At 36.8% G+C, this 18323-nt stretch overlaps 1 protein-coding gene across 1 annotated transcript in view; it reads right to left on the bottom strand.

Annotated features, from left to right (window-relative positions):
- acte1 (actin, epsilon 1) overlaps window positions 1–10296 on the bottom strand; it is a 10356-nt gene extending 60 nt beyond the window's left edge. The window contains exons 1-9 of the mRNA XM_067379974.1: window positions 10170–10296; window positions 8866–9008; window positions 8489–8617; window positions 6766–6876; window positions 6600–6684; window positions 6360–6521; window positions 5892–6083; window positions 3486–3667; window positions 1–250 (exon numbers count right to left, since the gene is read on the bottom strand). The exon at window positions 1–250 is cut by the window's left edge and continues 60 nt beyond it. Coding sequence (XP_067236075.1) covers window positions 107–250; window positions 3486–3667; window positions 5892–6083; window positions 6360–6521; window positions 6600–6684; window positions 6766–6876; window positions 8489–8617; window positions 8866–8994 — 1134 coding nt within the window. The 5' untranslated portion in view covers window positions 8995–9008; window positions 10170–10296 and the 3' untranslated portion in view covers window positions 1–106. The remainder of the gene's footprint in view (window positions 251–3485; window positions 3668–5891; window positions 6084–6359; window positions 6522–6599; window positions 6685–6765; window positions 6877–8488; window positions 8618–8865; window positions 9009–10169) is intronic.
- Window positions 10297–18323: the final 8027 nt, after the last annotated feature.

The raw sequence follows: 18323 nt of genomic DNA, 5'->3' as shown, positions 1-18323 counted from the left end.
TACAGGGGAATTTGAAACAAATGTCTGCAGTACAAACACAGGACATAACATGGTGCAAAGACTACAAGGAGAGTCCAGGACGGAGGAGAATGAGAAGAGGAGGGATTTAGAAGCACTTCCTGTGGACAATGGAGGGTCCGGCCTCCTCGTACTCGTCTTTGCTGATCCACATCTGCTGGAAGGTGGAGAGGGAAGCCAGGATGGAGCCACCGATCCAGACAGAGTATTTACGCTCAGGAGGGGCAATCATCTGTAGTGGACAAGGAAAATTTAATTTTCATGATAAATAATAATGATAATAATCATGATAATAATAACAAAAACAGTTATAAACAAACTATTAAAAAGTTTGTTGAGACAAACTTTGAAGTTGGCTTGAGAAAGCCTGACCAGAAAGTTTTAAAGCTTAAAGTTTGATGGGTTTTGAAGACAATACAGTCTATCAGAAGATGATAGATAGATAGATAGATAGATAGATAGATAGATAGATAGATAGATAGATAGATAGATAGATAGATAGATAGATAGATAGATAGATAGATAGATAGATAGATAGATAGTTTTATAATTAATTATAAAGAAACGGCAAGTAACGTTAAATTAAACCTAAAATTCTGAAGTAGAAAGACAGAAATATCTATTGTTTGACTATATTTTCTTGTACGTGTGTATACATACACATATACATATACATACATACACATGTTATAAATATATAAACATATACACATTATTCATAATGAATGAACATAGTATTATTGTTTTGTTTTACTTTTGTATCTAGAAATTTAACAGTAATTGGACACTTGAACATAGAAATGATCTATATCTTTGATTAAAAAATATTTAAATGGCAAAACAACAAATAATGAATATTAATAAATATTAGTGATAATATTAGGCTAATCATTAAAATATTTAGGCCAATTCATACTCATTATTGTTGTAGTGTAATGATTATTTATTTACTATTGTTTCAAAAACAGAATTAATTAAAAATAAATTAAAATAAATTAAAAATAGATTAATAATTAAACATTGGTGCATATTCATATCAGACACTTAAAAAACATAAAAAATAATCTCTATTAAGGCCCGTACACAACAAGGACGATTACTATAACAACAAATATATAGGCCTATTTCTAAATATCGTTCAATATATAAAAGAATAAAGTCCACACGACAACTATAACGATTATGATTTAGTTGTAATCACTTTCAGAACGATTTTGTTCAGGCTGATGAACGATAAAAGCGCAGCCAATCAGAACCCACCTGACTTTAAAGAGCTCGCGCATTTAAAGGGGCAGACGTCAAAACTGCAGCACGAGCTTGCTGCCAATTTAGCGACTTTTATCAAAAGCCTAGCGACAAATCTAGCAACTTCTTGGACAAACCTTATCTAAATTCCATGACTATATTATATGAATATGGATATATCGAACAGCCCCGCTCCTTTTTTAAAAACAGCCAATAGCGTTTTGTTTATGTTACAGCTCGACCAGAGCCGTTAGACTCTGTAAAACCTCAGTTTCCTCCTAATCTCTAACCGTTTCTCGTTTTATATCGCTCATATACAGCATTCTGTGCAGAATTTAAATGGGTCCGATACCTTTTGTGGTCTGTGCCGACTCACGCATATGATCCGCGTGTCTCTGGACCGGAGCAGACTGTGCTCGCGCTGTGGCGGTCATGTGACACTAACGTCAAAAAGGACGTCGAAGGAAGCCTATTTACATTGTCTAAATCGTTCCCTATTCTCTATATAGTGCACTGTGTGCCATTCACCATGTAGAAACTAGTATACGTGTGAACAAGTGACCGATTTCAGCCGAGGCTTCAGCGACTAAGGGGCCGTTCACACAGAACGCGTCTTTGCGTCTAAAAACGCGAGACGCGGCGCTCAGGAGTGGTTTTTAAAAAAGCGCAGCGTAGAACGCGAGTGTCTCGAGACGCGCTTTTGAGACGTGAGGCAATAACGACAACAACGGAAATAATAAAAATAGGTTAACAGCAGAATTGACATATACAAGTTTTGACATGGAAAAAAAGAAAATAAGATAATAATGAGCGCCTCCTCCGCCGTGTTGCCGTCATATAAAACAGTTGTCATGCCAACTTGCTACTGTAAACAAAAGCTTGCAACGTTCGCCCCGCCTCCGAGTTCTTCTGATTGGTCCACTGTTTTGGAACTGACATTGATGAGCGGCGCTGCATGTAAAAGTTGAAATTATTTTAACTTGACATGGCGTCCTAAAAACGCGGTGCTCATGTGAGAGGCGCTGCAAAAGACGCGAGCGTAACGGTCATGCACGTCCGTCAAGCGCATGTTTACATAGAAAAACAATGGGAAAGTAGCGCATTGGAATAGAAAAACGCGTTCTGTGTGAACGGCCCCTAATGGTGCGTTCACACCGGACGCGAATGAAGCGGTAAGCGCGAGTGATTTACATGTTAAGTCAATGCAAAGACGCGAATTGACATCCTGCGGCGCGATTCGCGCGAATGAAGCGGCGCGAATGACGCGATTCGCGCGAATGACGCGGCGCGAATTGAGCGATTCGCGCGAATGACGCGATTCGCGCGAATCGCGCAAGTTGAAAAATCTGAACTTTGGCGAATTTCCGCGCCGCGTTAACCAATCGGGAGCTTGCTCTAGTAGTGACGTGACGTAGCGAGCTGAGGCAGAAATTCGAAACAACAATGGAGGACAAAATCATCGTCGCTGTACATCTTCATACATTTATAGAAACAGAAATAAAAAGGACCGTGTTTGAAAGAAAGTGAGTGAGGAGGTCGGACAATCTGATAAGTTGTAAAAAACGGTCTTTACTCAATTTGAGCTATATATATACATATATATAAATACATATTAAGACTACAAGCCAACTAAAGACGACCAATTGAGCTTATTCGCTGTAATTTACAATTATTTCCCCACTGACACGTTGTGTTTATTCAGAGGAAGTGTGCAGAAAGCAGTGGGAGAGTCTGGGACACATAAAGGAGCGGGAGAGCCCCTCTCATGACGCGAATTCGCGTCTGTTGTGAAGGGATTTTCACGCGCGAATGAAGCGAATGTCACGCGCGAATGAAGCGAGTAAACTCAAAATGTTCAAGCGTCCAACTACGCGCGAATAGCGCGATTTATTCGCGCAAGTCGCGTCTGGTGTGAACACAGCATAAGAGTGAAGGAGGGGCGGGACTTCAGATTCTAGAGAGCATTTGATTGGACAGAAGATTTGATGAGACACTAAAGCGCGATGTGATGTCATGAAAATCTGTGATCCATTTTAGCGGAAGTGAGATACTACAAGTTTTGAATGCTATATTTCCTAAATGCGAATATTGGAACACACCAGCTTATTCATAACCATATGGCTAACATATTCATACTAAAAGCTAAAAAACGTACATTTTGATTTCAAGACTTTAAGCTCTTAAAAAGTTCATCTCCAAAATGAACTAGTCCTAAACTGTACCTTGATCTTCATGGTGCTTGGAGCCAAAGCTGTGATCTCTTTCTGCATCCTGTCACCGATACCAGGGTACATGGTGGTACCGCCAGACAGTACGTTGTTGGCGTACAAGTCCTTACGAATGTCAATGTCGCACTTCATAATGCCGTTGTAAGTGGTCTCATGGATACCAGCAGACTCCATACCTACAGACAATGTGATTTAGATGATGAATGGGATTATACATGAAACAAACTTCCATTTAAATAGGCCTACATTACATATGCTGTACCATGCTAATTCATGTAAGTGCAGATTACATAATAGCGCTGATTTCATTAAGGGAAGAACTGGTGAGGCATTGTCCTATCAGCTCTACTGGATAAGGAAACAGTGATTGATGTACAATGTCAAGACTAAGAACCCTGTACACCATAAATAGCCCCTCAGCCTGTGGCCATATACTGAAACGCTCTTAATTAGTTCCTGACAAAAGGTGATCCGTCACTGTGTCACCTCTCCTAAAAGTGCACTGATATCGCCGAAAAATGCAGTTGTTTTAAATTTTTCTATGTGGGAATCTTGACCGCTATGCCGTGCACATGGAAGGTGGGTTTAATTGTGTTGCCGCACATAGGCTGATGTGCAAATGATTGAGAATTATTAATAGCATGAATTTTTCATCAATGGGAATCTAGGCTTGGCAATGGCTCAAAAGGGAGAATATATTTGGAGTGTGGGCTTAGTGGTTCAATGTAGGCCCCGTTTCAGAAACTTACATTAATAATTGATTAAAAAACAAGGCATAATGTAGGGATATTCAAAGCTTGTCTATCATTAAGAAGAAACTTAGTCAAAAATCCTAAAGGAATGTGAACATGATTCTATGGAAGCCCTTAGAGGACATGCACTATTATTTTTTCTGTCTTGTTTTCTTGTGATCTCGACATAACAAAAGTCGTTTTCTCAAGAGTTACATGAGTATACTGATTAAATAGTTTTTGGCTGACCAGAAAAATTATGAACAACCCATATATTATATATATATATATATATATTTTTTTATTTATTTATTTTTTTTCTTAGGAGAAAATTAAGTAGTGCTAATGGGAAAATAACCGTTGGATTCCTATATCCTTCCGGGAAACATAAATTTTTTTTTTTTTAATTTAATATTTTTTCACGTCATTATATTGTTTACAGCATAAGAAACAAATTAAATTAAAAATTGTATTTTATTCATAGGTTATACTATGTCCTCTGTCGTGGACACCAGGACTAAGTTTGAAAAATAAAATGGCATGAAATAATAGGCAAAAACAATGGGATTTTTTTTTTTTTTTATCACCAATCAATTTTTAGGCTTCAGGATTATTTTTAACCAAACTTTGTATAAAGATGATTCTCAACTATGTTATGAAAGATATAATGGAATTAATTGATTTACCATTTTACTTTATGCAATATGTGCTAGCCATGGTTTTTCCCATTCAATACAATGCATCTATACACTGTATCTAATTTGCATATTATAGTGTGCTTGGAGCAACATGCAATGGAAAATAAGTGTAATAATGGGAGTAATAATTGACAACATTTCCATAATACTATCTAATAATTAATAGGAATACTGATATTCAACTTGATGTATCTCCTAAAATGTCTGATAAACATGATTTAAGTCCTGTTGTCCTCTTCAGAGGTCATGTATGAAATCGATGTCCTGTTTCATAACAGAAAGTCATATTTTGATATGAGTCCCTATAACATTTTCCTGAGATGTTGATTTATAACAAACAATTAGAAAATTAATCAGATTTAAATGATAATTTTCATTTTCAGTCATATTTAAAGACCAAGAAGTTGTTGTCATGGCGAAACCTCTAAAAATTTAGTATCTCTGCAAAGCCCTGAATGTGCTCTTTACAGGACATCCAGACTGAAAACACATGTGACTTGTATGATGTCAGAGAAAATCACTAAAATATAATGTCCACTGCAGAGGACAGAAGTCTATTCCTGGGTCCCAGGAGGATAAGAACATATATTATAATTTAGATCCAATACTAAATAAATCTAAAAGCCTAAGAATCATCTAAAATAAAATAAAATTAAATTAAAAAATAATTATTTCCTACTTTTTATTTTAAATGATTTTATTTTATTTTATATTTTTACAATTTATATTTAATCCTTATTAAATCAAATGTGAATCATCTAAAAAATAATAAAAATACCATTTCCTACTGGAAAAAGTGAAATTGTTACTCTTTATTCAAATATTTTTACTCTTATTTGTTATATTTTTGTTTATAGTTATATCCTACAGGCCTAAAATCTCCATTGGGATTCATTCCGCTAGTATTTTTAACTAGGGAAAGAAACCATCCAAATCCAGCAGTTATTTTAATGACCCAATGAGAAACTGACCAATGAAAGAGGGCTGGAAGAGGGTCTCGGGGCAGCGGAACCTCTCGTTACCAATGGTGATGACCTGACCGTCGGGCAACTCGTAGGACTTCTCCAGAGATGAGGAGGAGGCGGCGGTGGCCATCTCATTCTCAAAGTCAAGAGCCACGTAGCACAACTTCTCCTTAATGTCACGAACAATCTCCCTCTCGGCTGTAACAGCGAGTTAGAAAGGTATTAAATGCATTTGAATGATTAAAGAACAGCAGTTGGTACAGTTGCGCAGTTACTAGCATTGACCATAAGGCGGTACTGTTTAGCTAATGAAGATATCACTCACTGCAGCGTAAAAGGTAAAAAAAGAAGGCTTACGAGTCACGTATAATATAAAATAAGCAAAATTTTACATTTGAGATACGGTTTATTATCTATTACATGAATAAATTCAATATATAATTTATGTGGAAACTGCAGAAAGCGTTAAATTACCAGTGGTGACGAACGAGTAGCCTCTCTCAGTCAGGATTTTCATCAGGTAGTCAGTCAGGTCTCTGCCGGCCAAATCCAGTCTCATGATGGCATGTGGAAGGGCGTAACCCTCATATACGGGCACATTGTGGGTCACACCATCACCAGCGTCCAGCACAATACCTGAAGCATATCAAAAAAGCATGAAAAACCAAGAAGGTGAAGTTTAGAACAACTATAGTCAATGTAGCCAATGCTAACCTGTGGTACGGCCGGAGGCGTACAGGGAGAGCACAGCCTGGATGGCCACGTACATAGCCGGAACGTTGAAGGTCTCAAACATGATCTGAAATACAGTATATATAATATTATGGACATAATGCTATTAATGTCATGATTTTTAAAGATTGTTCTAAAAAGGGCTTGCCTGGGTCATCTTCTCCCTGTTGGCCTTGGGATTCAGAGGAGCCTCAGTCAAGAGAACAGGGTGTTCCTCAGGGGCCACGCGGAGCTCATTGTAGAAAGTGTGGTGCCAGATCTAAGTAAAAAGTATTGTATTTGTCATTACATATGGCGAAACACTGTATATTTTCAGTTCACAAGATGCGGTCACATTTACCGTTCGGCAGATTTTCATGGACAAAAGGTTCCAGTTGTGCCAAAAAGCATGTTTACAGTTATTGCATACTTCCTATAAATCAGTATTTGCTGATGTGCATGTTCTTTGATGATTTTTAATTTGTTCTGTCATCTTCAGTGTTGTCTTTTTCTGTCGCTTTTGGCTGTTTCCAAAAATTATGGTGTTCCATTTGTGCCAAAAATGTGTTTTTTGTACACTACGTTTGTCTATGCTATACTGTTGTTGCTCTTGTATTATTTTTCATCCTCCATGTTACTACCCTCATTGTACACAATGCATTTTACAGATATCCAGGAAAAGAAATAAAATGTTTAGATTATTTAAATAATGAGTTCTCACCTTTATCTTTATGAATATAGAGTGCCTCAGGGATGACGCATTTTTGTAGGCAAAACCCGGAAGCGAGTTAGCATTTTAGGACTTCCGGTTCCAACGCCGTAAAGTCTATGGGTTTTTTGAATGGGTTTTTGCTAAATCGCCTGAAATAAGGTCTGTGGCAAACAAAGCCTCTAAATACTTTCACGTTTTGATCTATGACATAAAACACACCAGTTATAACCCACTTGTGATTTTTTAAACTTTTACTGTGTCTTAAATTCGGCGGTTGCTAACAAATTGCTAAAAGGGACTACTTCCTTTGGCGGGGACTTTAGACGTCATCATGATAAACAGGACATTTGGACAGCATTTCTCATGAAAAAGTGGATAAGTATTCATACACAGCGCATATATAATCAGTGAGCATGTTTTTAAATAGAGTTGTTTTCTAAATAAAGTTTGAGGACGCTTGGTGGTGACGACGTTGATCCGCGACCATGGTGTGCTGTAGTTTGTTTATAGCCTGCTGTTAGCCTTTTATATCTGACGACTTTATTTAGGCTTCAAAATCTATAAATGTTGTGTCAACTTGTAAAGATTATCTTGATAGACGAAACATGTAAGTGTCATAACCCTTTGTTAAACACAGAGCTTATTTTCTGCGATTTTTCAAAATTCTATGGGAAAAATGAATAGGCTTTCAGTCCAGGGAACTCGTGCGCCGTTAACTTCCGGGTTGGCCTACAAAAACGCGTCATCCCTGGGGCACTCTGTTATGACAAAGCACAAAGATGAAACCTTGGGACAATAGATTTGTTTGCTTATAGGACGGGAAAAATAAATCCATCTAAAGGTTTTATTATTGAAAAAAAATCTAAACATTCTGCATCTGTAAAATGCGTAGCAGAACCTTCATTTAGAGCAACTTATAACGCTTTTTTGGCACAAATGTAACGCCATAGCAATCCAGTCATTTCAATAGAAAATTTCGTGCAAAGAGCAAGATTTCCTCATGCATATTTCGCAGCAGGTTCAGGTTGTTCTAACGAATTATGCTGTGGTGATCAACAGAAAACTGCTGTGTTTGCAAGTGAGCTGTGCTTCATACATTTCTATGCTATTGAGAATAGACAATTTTACCAATAAATCTTGCTATCGACACTTCTTAAAAGAGAATAATCGTATGGTCTACCTTCTCCATGTCATCCCAGTTGGTGATGATGCCATGCTCAATGGGGTATTTGAGGGTGAGGATGCCTCTCTTGCTCTGGGCCTCGTCTCCTACATAGCTGTCTTTCTGACCCATACCGACCATGACACCCTAAAGGAAGAAACCACCGTCAGTCACAGTCCACACATTCAGGGTGACCTTTTTTGCCCCAACTTAAAAACTCGTCAATACATTTGACTCAAATTCTGAAGCACTGATAATAAACATTAGAAATAAGGATGTGTCAGCTTAGAGGTCAAGGTGAAAGCGTAAGCACTGTGGCTTAAGAGGTGCTTTATACTGATTGGATCAAAATAAGACTAAGCCCCTGATGGCGTCAGTGAACGTTGCGGCCTCACCTGATGGCGGGGTCGGCCCACAATGGAGGGAAACACGGCCCTGGGAGCGTCGTCACCGGCAAAGCCAGCCTTCACCAGACCTGAGCCATTGTCACACACCAGAGCGGTGGTCTCTTCCTCGTCGCACATGTTTGCTTAGACAGCTGGTGTTTCAACACAAATGGCATGGGGAGTAAACACATGACTCCATTAAAAAGCAAAAGGATTTTCTCTTGACTATTAAATACTTGTTGAATTTATGTAGCACTTGAAGCTATACATAAATGATTCATCTTCTATGCTTAAAAAGAACTTTTCTGACAACTCATGTTATTCAGTCATTCCCTCCCTTCGGCAGATGCGCAATTTGCTATAAATAATACATATTTTATTATTATTTGATATCTTGAGTTGAACATAAAAAACTTTAGTTTATATGCCTGTAATGTTTTTATTGTGCTGCTTCTGTAGTTGTTACGAAGATGCAACATTTTCAACGCTCCACTGTGTGTTTACCAAATCATTAAATGATTACTTTATGACTATATTTCTTCTGCAGAAAACATTTTGAAGTTATGAATTTTAACATACACTACTGTTTAAAAGTTTGCCAAGATTTTTTAAAAAATGTTTTAGAAAAAAGTCTCACCGAGGCTGCATTTAATAGATCAAAAATACAATAAAAACAGTAATATTGTTCAATATTTTTACAATTTAAAATAACTGTTTTCTATTTTAATATATTTTAAGATGTAATTTATTTCTGTGATGCAAAGCTGAATTTTCAGCATCATTACTCCAGTCTTCAGTGTCACATGACCCTTCAGAAATCATTCTAATATGCTGATTTGCTGCGCAAAAAACATTTGTTATTATTATCAGTGTTGAAAACAGCCGTACTAGTTTTGTATTAACCATGATTGCTTTTTTTCAGATTCTTTTGATCAATTTGAAAAGTCAAAAGAACAACATATATTTGAAATAGAAATCTTACGTAACATTATGCCTTTACTGTCACTGTTGACCAATTTAATGGATTTGCTGAATAAAAGCCATAGACAAACTTTCTGACCCCAATCTTTTTAACAGTAGTGCTCGGACAAAAACGGTTTTTCAAAATTTGTTCTTTTGTGCTTCCCAAAGTCAAACAGGTTTGGAACAACATGAGCGTGAATGCGGTTGATGATTAGAATGTTCTAAACTATATATATATATATATATATATATATATATATATATATATACAAAAACCAAAAACCTTCGCTACACTATCTACTGTAGTCCAACAAACCATTTAACATAAAGATCCATTGAAGTACACTCACCCAGGAGAGCTTGCACAAGAGGCCTGGAAATCTTGCTCCCTCAAGAGCGGTAGAAAAAAAGAGAGTGAACGGACAGTTCACCTGCTCCCGTATTTATATAGGATCCGTGTCACCAGGGCTTCAGAACCTCAAGCCTTTTTAGGACACATTACAACCCTACATCACTCAAAGGTGGGCCGTCCCATGTGAAGATGGGGTATTGGAACGGGTCTCACAATGGAGACTGTCGACAGACAGTTGCATTTAATATTAGAAGATAATTTATGGCTCTCGAGGACAGTGTGGACTATTGTTGGAAAGAGAGGTAGCCAGTTCACTGGGAGAGAATGGCATCCCAGTGGCCGTTATAAATAAGACTCCGTGCATTGGTCATAATGGACGAATGGCCATTTGTCTGTTGTCTGTTATCTGTTAGTTGTGAGGAACTTCTAGCTGGCCTTCAAAGGAAATGCGCATTGCCGACCAGTATGGGTGTGGACATTACACTGGGAACCAATACCAAATGAGGAATTATTATCAGCGTCTCTTCCTAAAAGAAAATCATGGACTCTAGGAAACTGTCAATGTGCCACACTTTGTGATGTTTGTAAGGCTGTTGTCTGTGTGGGTGGTCTAACAATTACATGGACACAAAAGTGACTTGATTGCATAGTGTCAAGAGAACGGCATTGTGCTATTGACAATGGCACGTGGGATGTTGACTTTTTTAACTCCACAAACCCCATCTTTTATGTTGTGAGAACTCTTAGACATGTTTGATAAACTTGTCTAACATACAATTAACCTAGAAGAACTAGTTTTAAACACATCAAATAGTGATTATGGCCTGTCCCAACGCAGAGGTCTCGACCTTCTCGACAATTCAAATCGTACCACAACGTAATCTGAGCATTGTGGTTAAAACTATTTTCAATTATGAACTCATTTTAATGACTAACAATATATTATATAAAATCAGATTTTATGTAGCGTAACCAGGTAAACTAAAATATTTAAAATGCTTTCGATAATTGAAATATTTATTCAATAAATTATAAATATTAGATGAAAACTTAAATTAAAAAAATAAGATACAATAAAGTTGAAGATAAAATGCTAAAATTATTAATAAATTAAAAAAAAAACAAAAAAAAACATCAAATTATAAATAAATACTATGATATATAAAACAAAAATAACTCTACTGTTTTAAAACAATTGACATCCTTTGGTGAGAAGACAAGTATATATATATATATATATATATATATATATATATATATATATATATATATATAAAACAAAACATTCATACATACAGTACCGGTCAAAAATTTGGACACATTACTATTTTTAATGTCTCAGCATTTATTCAAAATAGAAATATTTTTGTAACAATATACACTACTGTTCAAAGGTTTGGGGTCAGTTTTTTCTTTCCTTTTTTGAAAGAAATGTATACTTTTATTCAGCAAGGATGTGTTAAATTTATATTAAAAAAATGATAGTTACAACTTATTATTACTTATATTGTCACAAAGAATTTTTTATTTTAAATAAATGCTGTTAACTTTTTACTCATCAATGAATACTGAAAAAAGTATCACAGGTTCCAAAAAAACATTAAGCAGCACAACTCTTTCCAACATTGATCATAACTAGTATCAAATCATCATATTAGAATGTTTTCTGAAGGATCATGTGACACTGAAGACTGGAGCAATGATGATGAAAATTCAGCTTTGCATCACAGAAATAAATTAGATTTTAAAGTATATTAAAATAGAAAAACATTATCTTAAATTGTAATAATATTTCACAATATTCCTGTTTTTTCTGTGTTTTTAATCAGATAAATGCAGCCTTGATGAGCATAAGAGACTTCTTTCAAAAACATTACAAATAGTAACGTGTCCACACATGATCTAAGACTACGTTACAAAACAGGGCCTGAACCTAGTAAATAGTCACGCCACATAGTAAATATCTTTGTAATGCCAAAATGGCTTTTACTTGAAGTCATAACAATAACAATCAGTGGATCACTTGTATTGAGTCTTAAGGTCAAATGTTAGCCAAAGTTTACAATTTCAAGGGCAACTGGCCATTTGCATTCTTCAGCTCACACTGAGATAATCCACAGTCTCTCTCGTTTGACTCTCCAGAGGCCTGAAGTTTGGAGAAGTGTCAGTTGGAGGCCACCCAATAACGCACAGTAGCGACAGCCTGCCACCTGGCCTTACATTCTGCTAGTGACACACTGACAGACTCACCAGTATTGACTGTAGATGGTAAAATAGCCACTCACACACACACACACACACACGTTGGGTTTCCATGTGTTATGGGGACATTCCATAGACATTATGATTTTATACTGTAACTGTATATTCTATCCCCAAACTTACCCAATTACAGAAAACGAATGCATTTTTACAATTTCAAAAAATATCACTTAAATATACCACAAAAAATGTCCTCACAAGGACAAGGATTTTTTATATCACCATCTTTGTGGGGACATTTTGTCCCCATAACATAGGGTATACCTAAACCACACACACTTGCTCACTATTATTTTAAAGCAATATTCAAGGTTAAATAGTTATGCTGTATCAATAGCATCAATGGCATGCCAGTGGGAAAAAAACAGAAACATAGAATGGTTGCCTCATAGACTTCCACTGTAAGTACACTGTAAATGCATTTGCAGTCAATAAATGCAGTCAATAAAGCTCAACTTGTAACCTGAAATATTAGTTTACATACTGACTGGAGCTTTTTATTAATATAATATAGAGCAGTGCATACAACTGCTGTTTTCAAAAACAATATGCACCAATACATTTTTTAACCATTAATTGGTTAAAAATGTATTAGTTTAATGAATAATAAATGTCAAATTTGTTGTCACATGACCTCATTATTTTGCATATTTAATCTAATAAATGATATCCAAATATATTTGAATTAAGATTGAACCTTTGTTTACCCAGGTAAAAACTTTCTGAGATCAAAAAAACTTCAAAAAAGTTGATCGCATTGCATTGCAAGTCGGTTGCATACTGCTAATTTTGGCAAATGTCATCCAGATATTCTGTTTTATATATTTGTATATTATCCATAATATTACATAGGTACATTCTACACCTCAAATACAGCAAAAGCAGGAAGGGTGTTATGTTGTTCTAAACATAGTCACTGTATAAATAAACTTTGACTGTATGCTGTTTCTCTTAGTCCAAATGGTCCTAAAGGAACAACAGTGGACTGCAAGAATGTTGGTACAAGTGTTTGTACCCAAACAAATGTACAAACATACCAACAGGAAGTTAAATAAAGACACTCACTGCAGGATTGCATGCAATATTTAACAATAAAAAATAACTGCTATTGATAAAACTGCTGCGTTTTCCCAAATGACTGACGCTTTACTTCGGATTAGAGCGTTCCTAGCAACACTAACTTTTACATATACTGTACAAAAGGTTTCGACCAAAGGTTTTGTCATGTCTACTGTATCTTCTGAGGACAAATTTGACCCCAATGTAAAGCCACACACCTGTGTTCACTCACACAGGGGTCAGTTTCTCAAGAGAATAAAAACACCATTCAAGAACTTTTGTTGGTATCTGATCATGTGACCAGTCCTCTGCTGCCACGGCCATTGTCTCATAGCTGAAATTCCTCCTCACTAAACATAGATGCATCCGTTCTCAATGATGCATTTTGGAACAGAGTTCAGAATAAGTTGCACAATGTTATCTTCGAAGAATATTTTATCGTTTAAAGGTTATGTATGCAATTATTAAAGTATCATTACACCGGTTCAACTGCTCCTTAGCGCAAATATCTAATCAGCCAATCACATAGCGACTCAACTCAATGCATTTAGGCTTGTAGACATGGGCTGCGTCTGAGAATTGCTGCCTTCTGAGGATGCATCAAGTTAGGAAGGTATTAAGGCATGTTAACTTCATTTCCTGTCTCCTGAGATACCTTCATCTGATTGATTTTTGAAGGCAGCATAGATGTATGCTTCAATATCCCACAATCTGCTTTCCATTCTGTGACAGTTGAGCCAAAAAATAAAGATGGCGTATCTAAATGTATGTTTGAGCATCAGTTGGGGAAGAAAGGTGATTTAAGTGACTTTGAACATGGCATGGTTGTTGGTGCAAGAAAGGCTGGTCTTTTCACAAATGACCATCAGAGAATGGTTCAAAACAGAGAAAATATCCAGTGAGCGGCAGTTCTGTGGGTGAAAATGTCTTGTTGATGTCGGAGGAGAATGGCCAGACTGGTTCGAGCTGATAGAAAGGCAACAGTAACTCAAAAAACCACTCGTTACAACCGATGTCTACAGAAGAGCATCTCTGAATGTACAACACGTCAAACCTTGAAGCAGATGGTCTACAGCAGCAAAAAAACACACCGGGTGCTGCTCCTGTCATCTAAGAACAGGAAACTGAGGCTATCATTCGCACAGGCTCACCAAAATTGGACAATAGAAGAATGGAAGTCATTGCCTGGTCTGATGAGTTTTGACATCTGCTGCAACATTCAAATGGTAGGGTCAGAATTTATGTCCCAGTACACATGCATATGTGTTTTATAATTATGGTGTATGTGTCATTCATTGGTGTACTGTGTGTGCTGCCAATGGACCCAACGGCCTGCTGGGAGTTGTAGTTTTTGTTGTATGTTTTGTCCTATTTCTTGTGCTCCTCCCTGTCCTAGTCAAGGTGATTTGACCTACCAGCTGCTCCTTGTCAATGTCAAGAGGATCCAGTGAGAGATTCCTTCTCCCAAGATCATGGGAGTGTTGAGATGTTGCCAGTCCCAGAGTGTTGCTTTTGTTGGTGTGCCTTAAGCGTAAATTTGGTGCTGTGGCTGTAGTGTGCAGCTTTGTGATGGGTTAAGCTTAAACTTAAACTATTGAGGTTGCGTTCCACTCCAATTTTAGACACGTACTCGCAAACTTCCCTAAGCAATTCCACTCGGGGGAATCCCTACCGCCATTTTTAAGTGTTTTCCACTTCGTGGACAAGGGAAGTTTACATGGACAGACCCTCATTGACATGACAGCAGCTCTAAGTCCCACAATTCAACTCGATTGTGACGTCACAGTAGATCGCGCTTAACTGAAGTGTACGAATTATGTTGAGATTCAATCGCATAATACTTGTAGCTACCTTATGTTCACAGTCAAAGTGTATTGATTAGGGCTGATCGATATATCGCATGCGATTGTCACGCGCATTTTGTCAGTAAAGCCGGTTCCCTGATTACCTCTAAATCGCCATCACCTGCTTTCAAATGGAGCGCTATTTAATAGACAGAAGCGTAGATCACTGACAAGCTATGCAATATTGCGTTCATATCGCAGATGAATCGCCTTCGATAATGAACGCGATATTGCGTGGCTTGTCAGTGATCGACGGTTCTGTCTATTAAATGCCGCTCCATTTGAAAGCAGGTGATGGCGATTTAGAGGTAATCAGGGAACCGGCTTTACTGACGAAATGCGCGTGACAATCTCATGCGATATATCGGTCCTACTACTGATATTTTGTTTCGTTTGTGTAATTAAATTTTTCTCCTCATATAGCCTACCTAGCCTATAGAATTTTAGATATTTTCTCCAACAACTTATAAGCAAATATAATGGTACATAAAACAAATTCATAAGTACAAAAGGGGTTTAAATAATAAACCAGCTCCATAGTGAATTCCAAGTGATTAAGGGCTTAGTGCGTTTCATGTAAACCTTATGCATGAGTTCTGCCAGTAGTGGGCACTTGTGCAACATAAGCAACAATGCACATCCGAGTCCACGAGATGGAGGGAAGTTAGCAAGTGAAGGGCATTTAAATTTGGAGTGGAACGCAGTAGGGAGCTGGCTGCCATTTTGTTTTTTTCTAAGTAAATGTTTGTTGTTTTGGCCTTACCCGTTTAAGGTTTTGTCCCATATATATATATATATATATATATATATATATATATATATATATATAGTAACGAGGTTAGTAGATGTGGGAAGAAGGAGGCGGGAACCGGCGAACGTTGAACCAAACTTTAATATAAAATAAACAAAGAACAAAACGAAAGTAATGCTGGCAGACCCTCGCGGACGTCTGCCGGCCACACAAACATAATAAAACATAAAATAAAGTCCAGGCCTGGTCCTCTCTTGTCCTTCACGGTAGTCGCTCCTCCATTTATGCTCCCGGAGCTCCTCCGTGAGGGACTCAAGGCAGGTGCGCCTCCCAGGTGAAGCTCATTAACACTCGCGCCGTTCCCTCACGGCTATCGCCCGCCCTGGTCGCCATATATATATATATATATATATATATATATATATATATATATATATATATATATATATATATATATATACACACAAAGAATTAAGGCAGTTCTGAAGGCAAAAATGGATGGATGGATAACAGTATACATATTGCATTGTGTTCTTTCTCTCCAGTTGTTTCCATGCACTGTTTTGTTGAATATTAAAAGTGTCTGTAATACTCCATGTCTCTACAAAGCATTTAGCATCTTCCTGGTGACTGGGAGAACTACAGTATGTCAGAGAGAATTTTAATGCGCTTTTTATGGAGGTCCAGGAAGCCACATGAATTTTGAATAAACTGCCAGGAACTGCTTCAGAAGGCTGTTAAATAGATATGTTAAAACAGATCTGTTTTAAGCTCTTTGATGTAACAGAAATGCTTCTGAAATTAGATTCTTTTTTTTAAATCCCTTAGGAATATCAAAACCCAGTGAGTTTCAGAAAATGAGATACAACAATTTTGCAGTGATGAGTATATGCAGAACTTCAAAATCATTCACAAGTCAAAAGTTCAACTCAATAATTTGATTTCTGTTAGAAGCTGCAACGAAACACCTCTAAACTTGTAAACTAGTAACTCAAAGTAATATGCAGCATAATTAATTTAATGGGTTTATTATATTGATGATTAGTTTAATATAATAACTATTTGAAATGTGAAATGACACTTTCCATAAACAGAATACATAATAGGGCCTCAATTTGTATGCAAAAAAAGAACAAATTCTATTAATTTGACATTTGCATTTTTTTAACCATGCAATAAATATTATGATTTTGTGATTTTTCTAACAATAATATTAAATCAACATCAAAACACACATATGTGTTGTCTTGGATTGCTCTAACATTTCAGACCAAAAATATGACCAAATAGTGAGCAATCATTTGAGTTATCCTGAAAAATGCTAATCAACACACCATGGAAAATAAAATTCACATCAAGGAAAATAATTGTGAGGAATGCAGACTCTCGGTTTCTAAAATACCAAACCTAGATGATTTATAGGGGTTAATTGCGGTTCAGCCAGAGGATGAGCTCCATTTAGGCTTAAGGGTAAAAAAATTACATGGTTTGAATTATGTCACTGTTAAGAATAGTTCATTGCTAAGCACCATCTGTGTACACATTGCATACTGGGAGGCACCATGCTGGAATAAATCTGTCTTCCAACTCAGGTCAATAACTCGTAGAAAAAAATAGGTTTATTTCTGTATATAAAAGATGTATGCACATGCATGCATGTCCTGTGTGTCACATGTCCTTTAAACTCGTATGTGAACTCATGCAGACATGAATTATAAATGCGCTTCTGGCTCCATGCTGGGTTTCCTGCAGAATTCGTTTGATTACAGCTCTTATTCGTGCACATAGATTCTTCCACAACTCCAGCAGTCATGAATAACAAGCTCTGGGCATTCAAGCATTTTGTTCCTTCTTTCGCTCGCTCAGATAGTCCAGCCAATATTGCAAAGTGGAGCTCCTCAAAATATGCACAAGGAAAACATTGAATAAGCAGTTTATGACATTTACCTGACAAAAGAAGATTTTAAGGCATCTACATGACCTCACACACTGTTACCGGTGTAAGATCCTGCATGTAAAAGCACTCATTGTTCAAAGTATCATACAATCAGGTAACACTCATGCATATGTTTGATACACTGCACATTAGGATGAAATCTGGGATAGGAGAAAGCCTTTTACATTTAAAAACGTACACATAGCACCTTTAAGAGCACACCTGAAAATATATAAATTAAAAAACAAAACAAAAAATGGAATAGGCATCAAAATTATATATATTTCTCTAAAAATGCTA

Source organism: Chanodichthys erythropterus, chromosome 24 (genome assembly GCF_024489055.1).
Source record: "Chanodichthys erythropterus isolate Z2021 chromosome 24, ASM2448905v1, whole genome shotgun sequence".
NCBI lineage: Eukaryota > Metazoa > Chordata > Actinopteri > Cypriniformes > Xenocyprididae > Chanodichthys > Chanodichthys erythropterus.
This window is presented reverse-complemented; position numbering and strand designations above follow the sequence as displayed.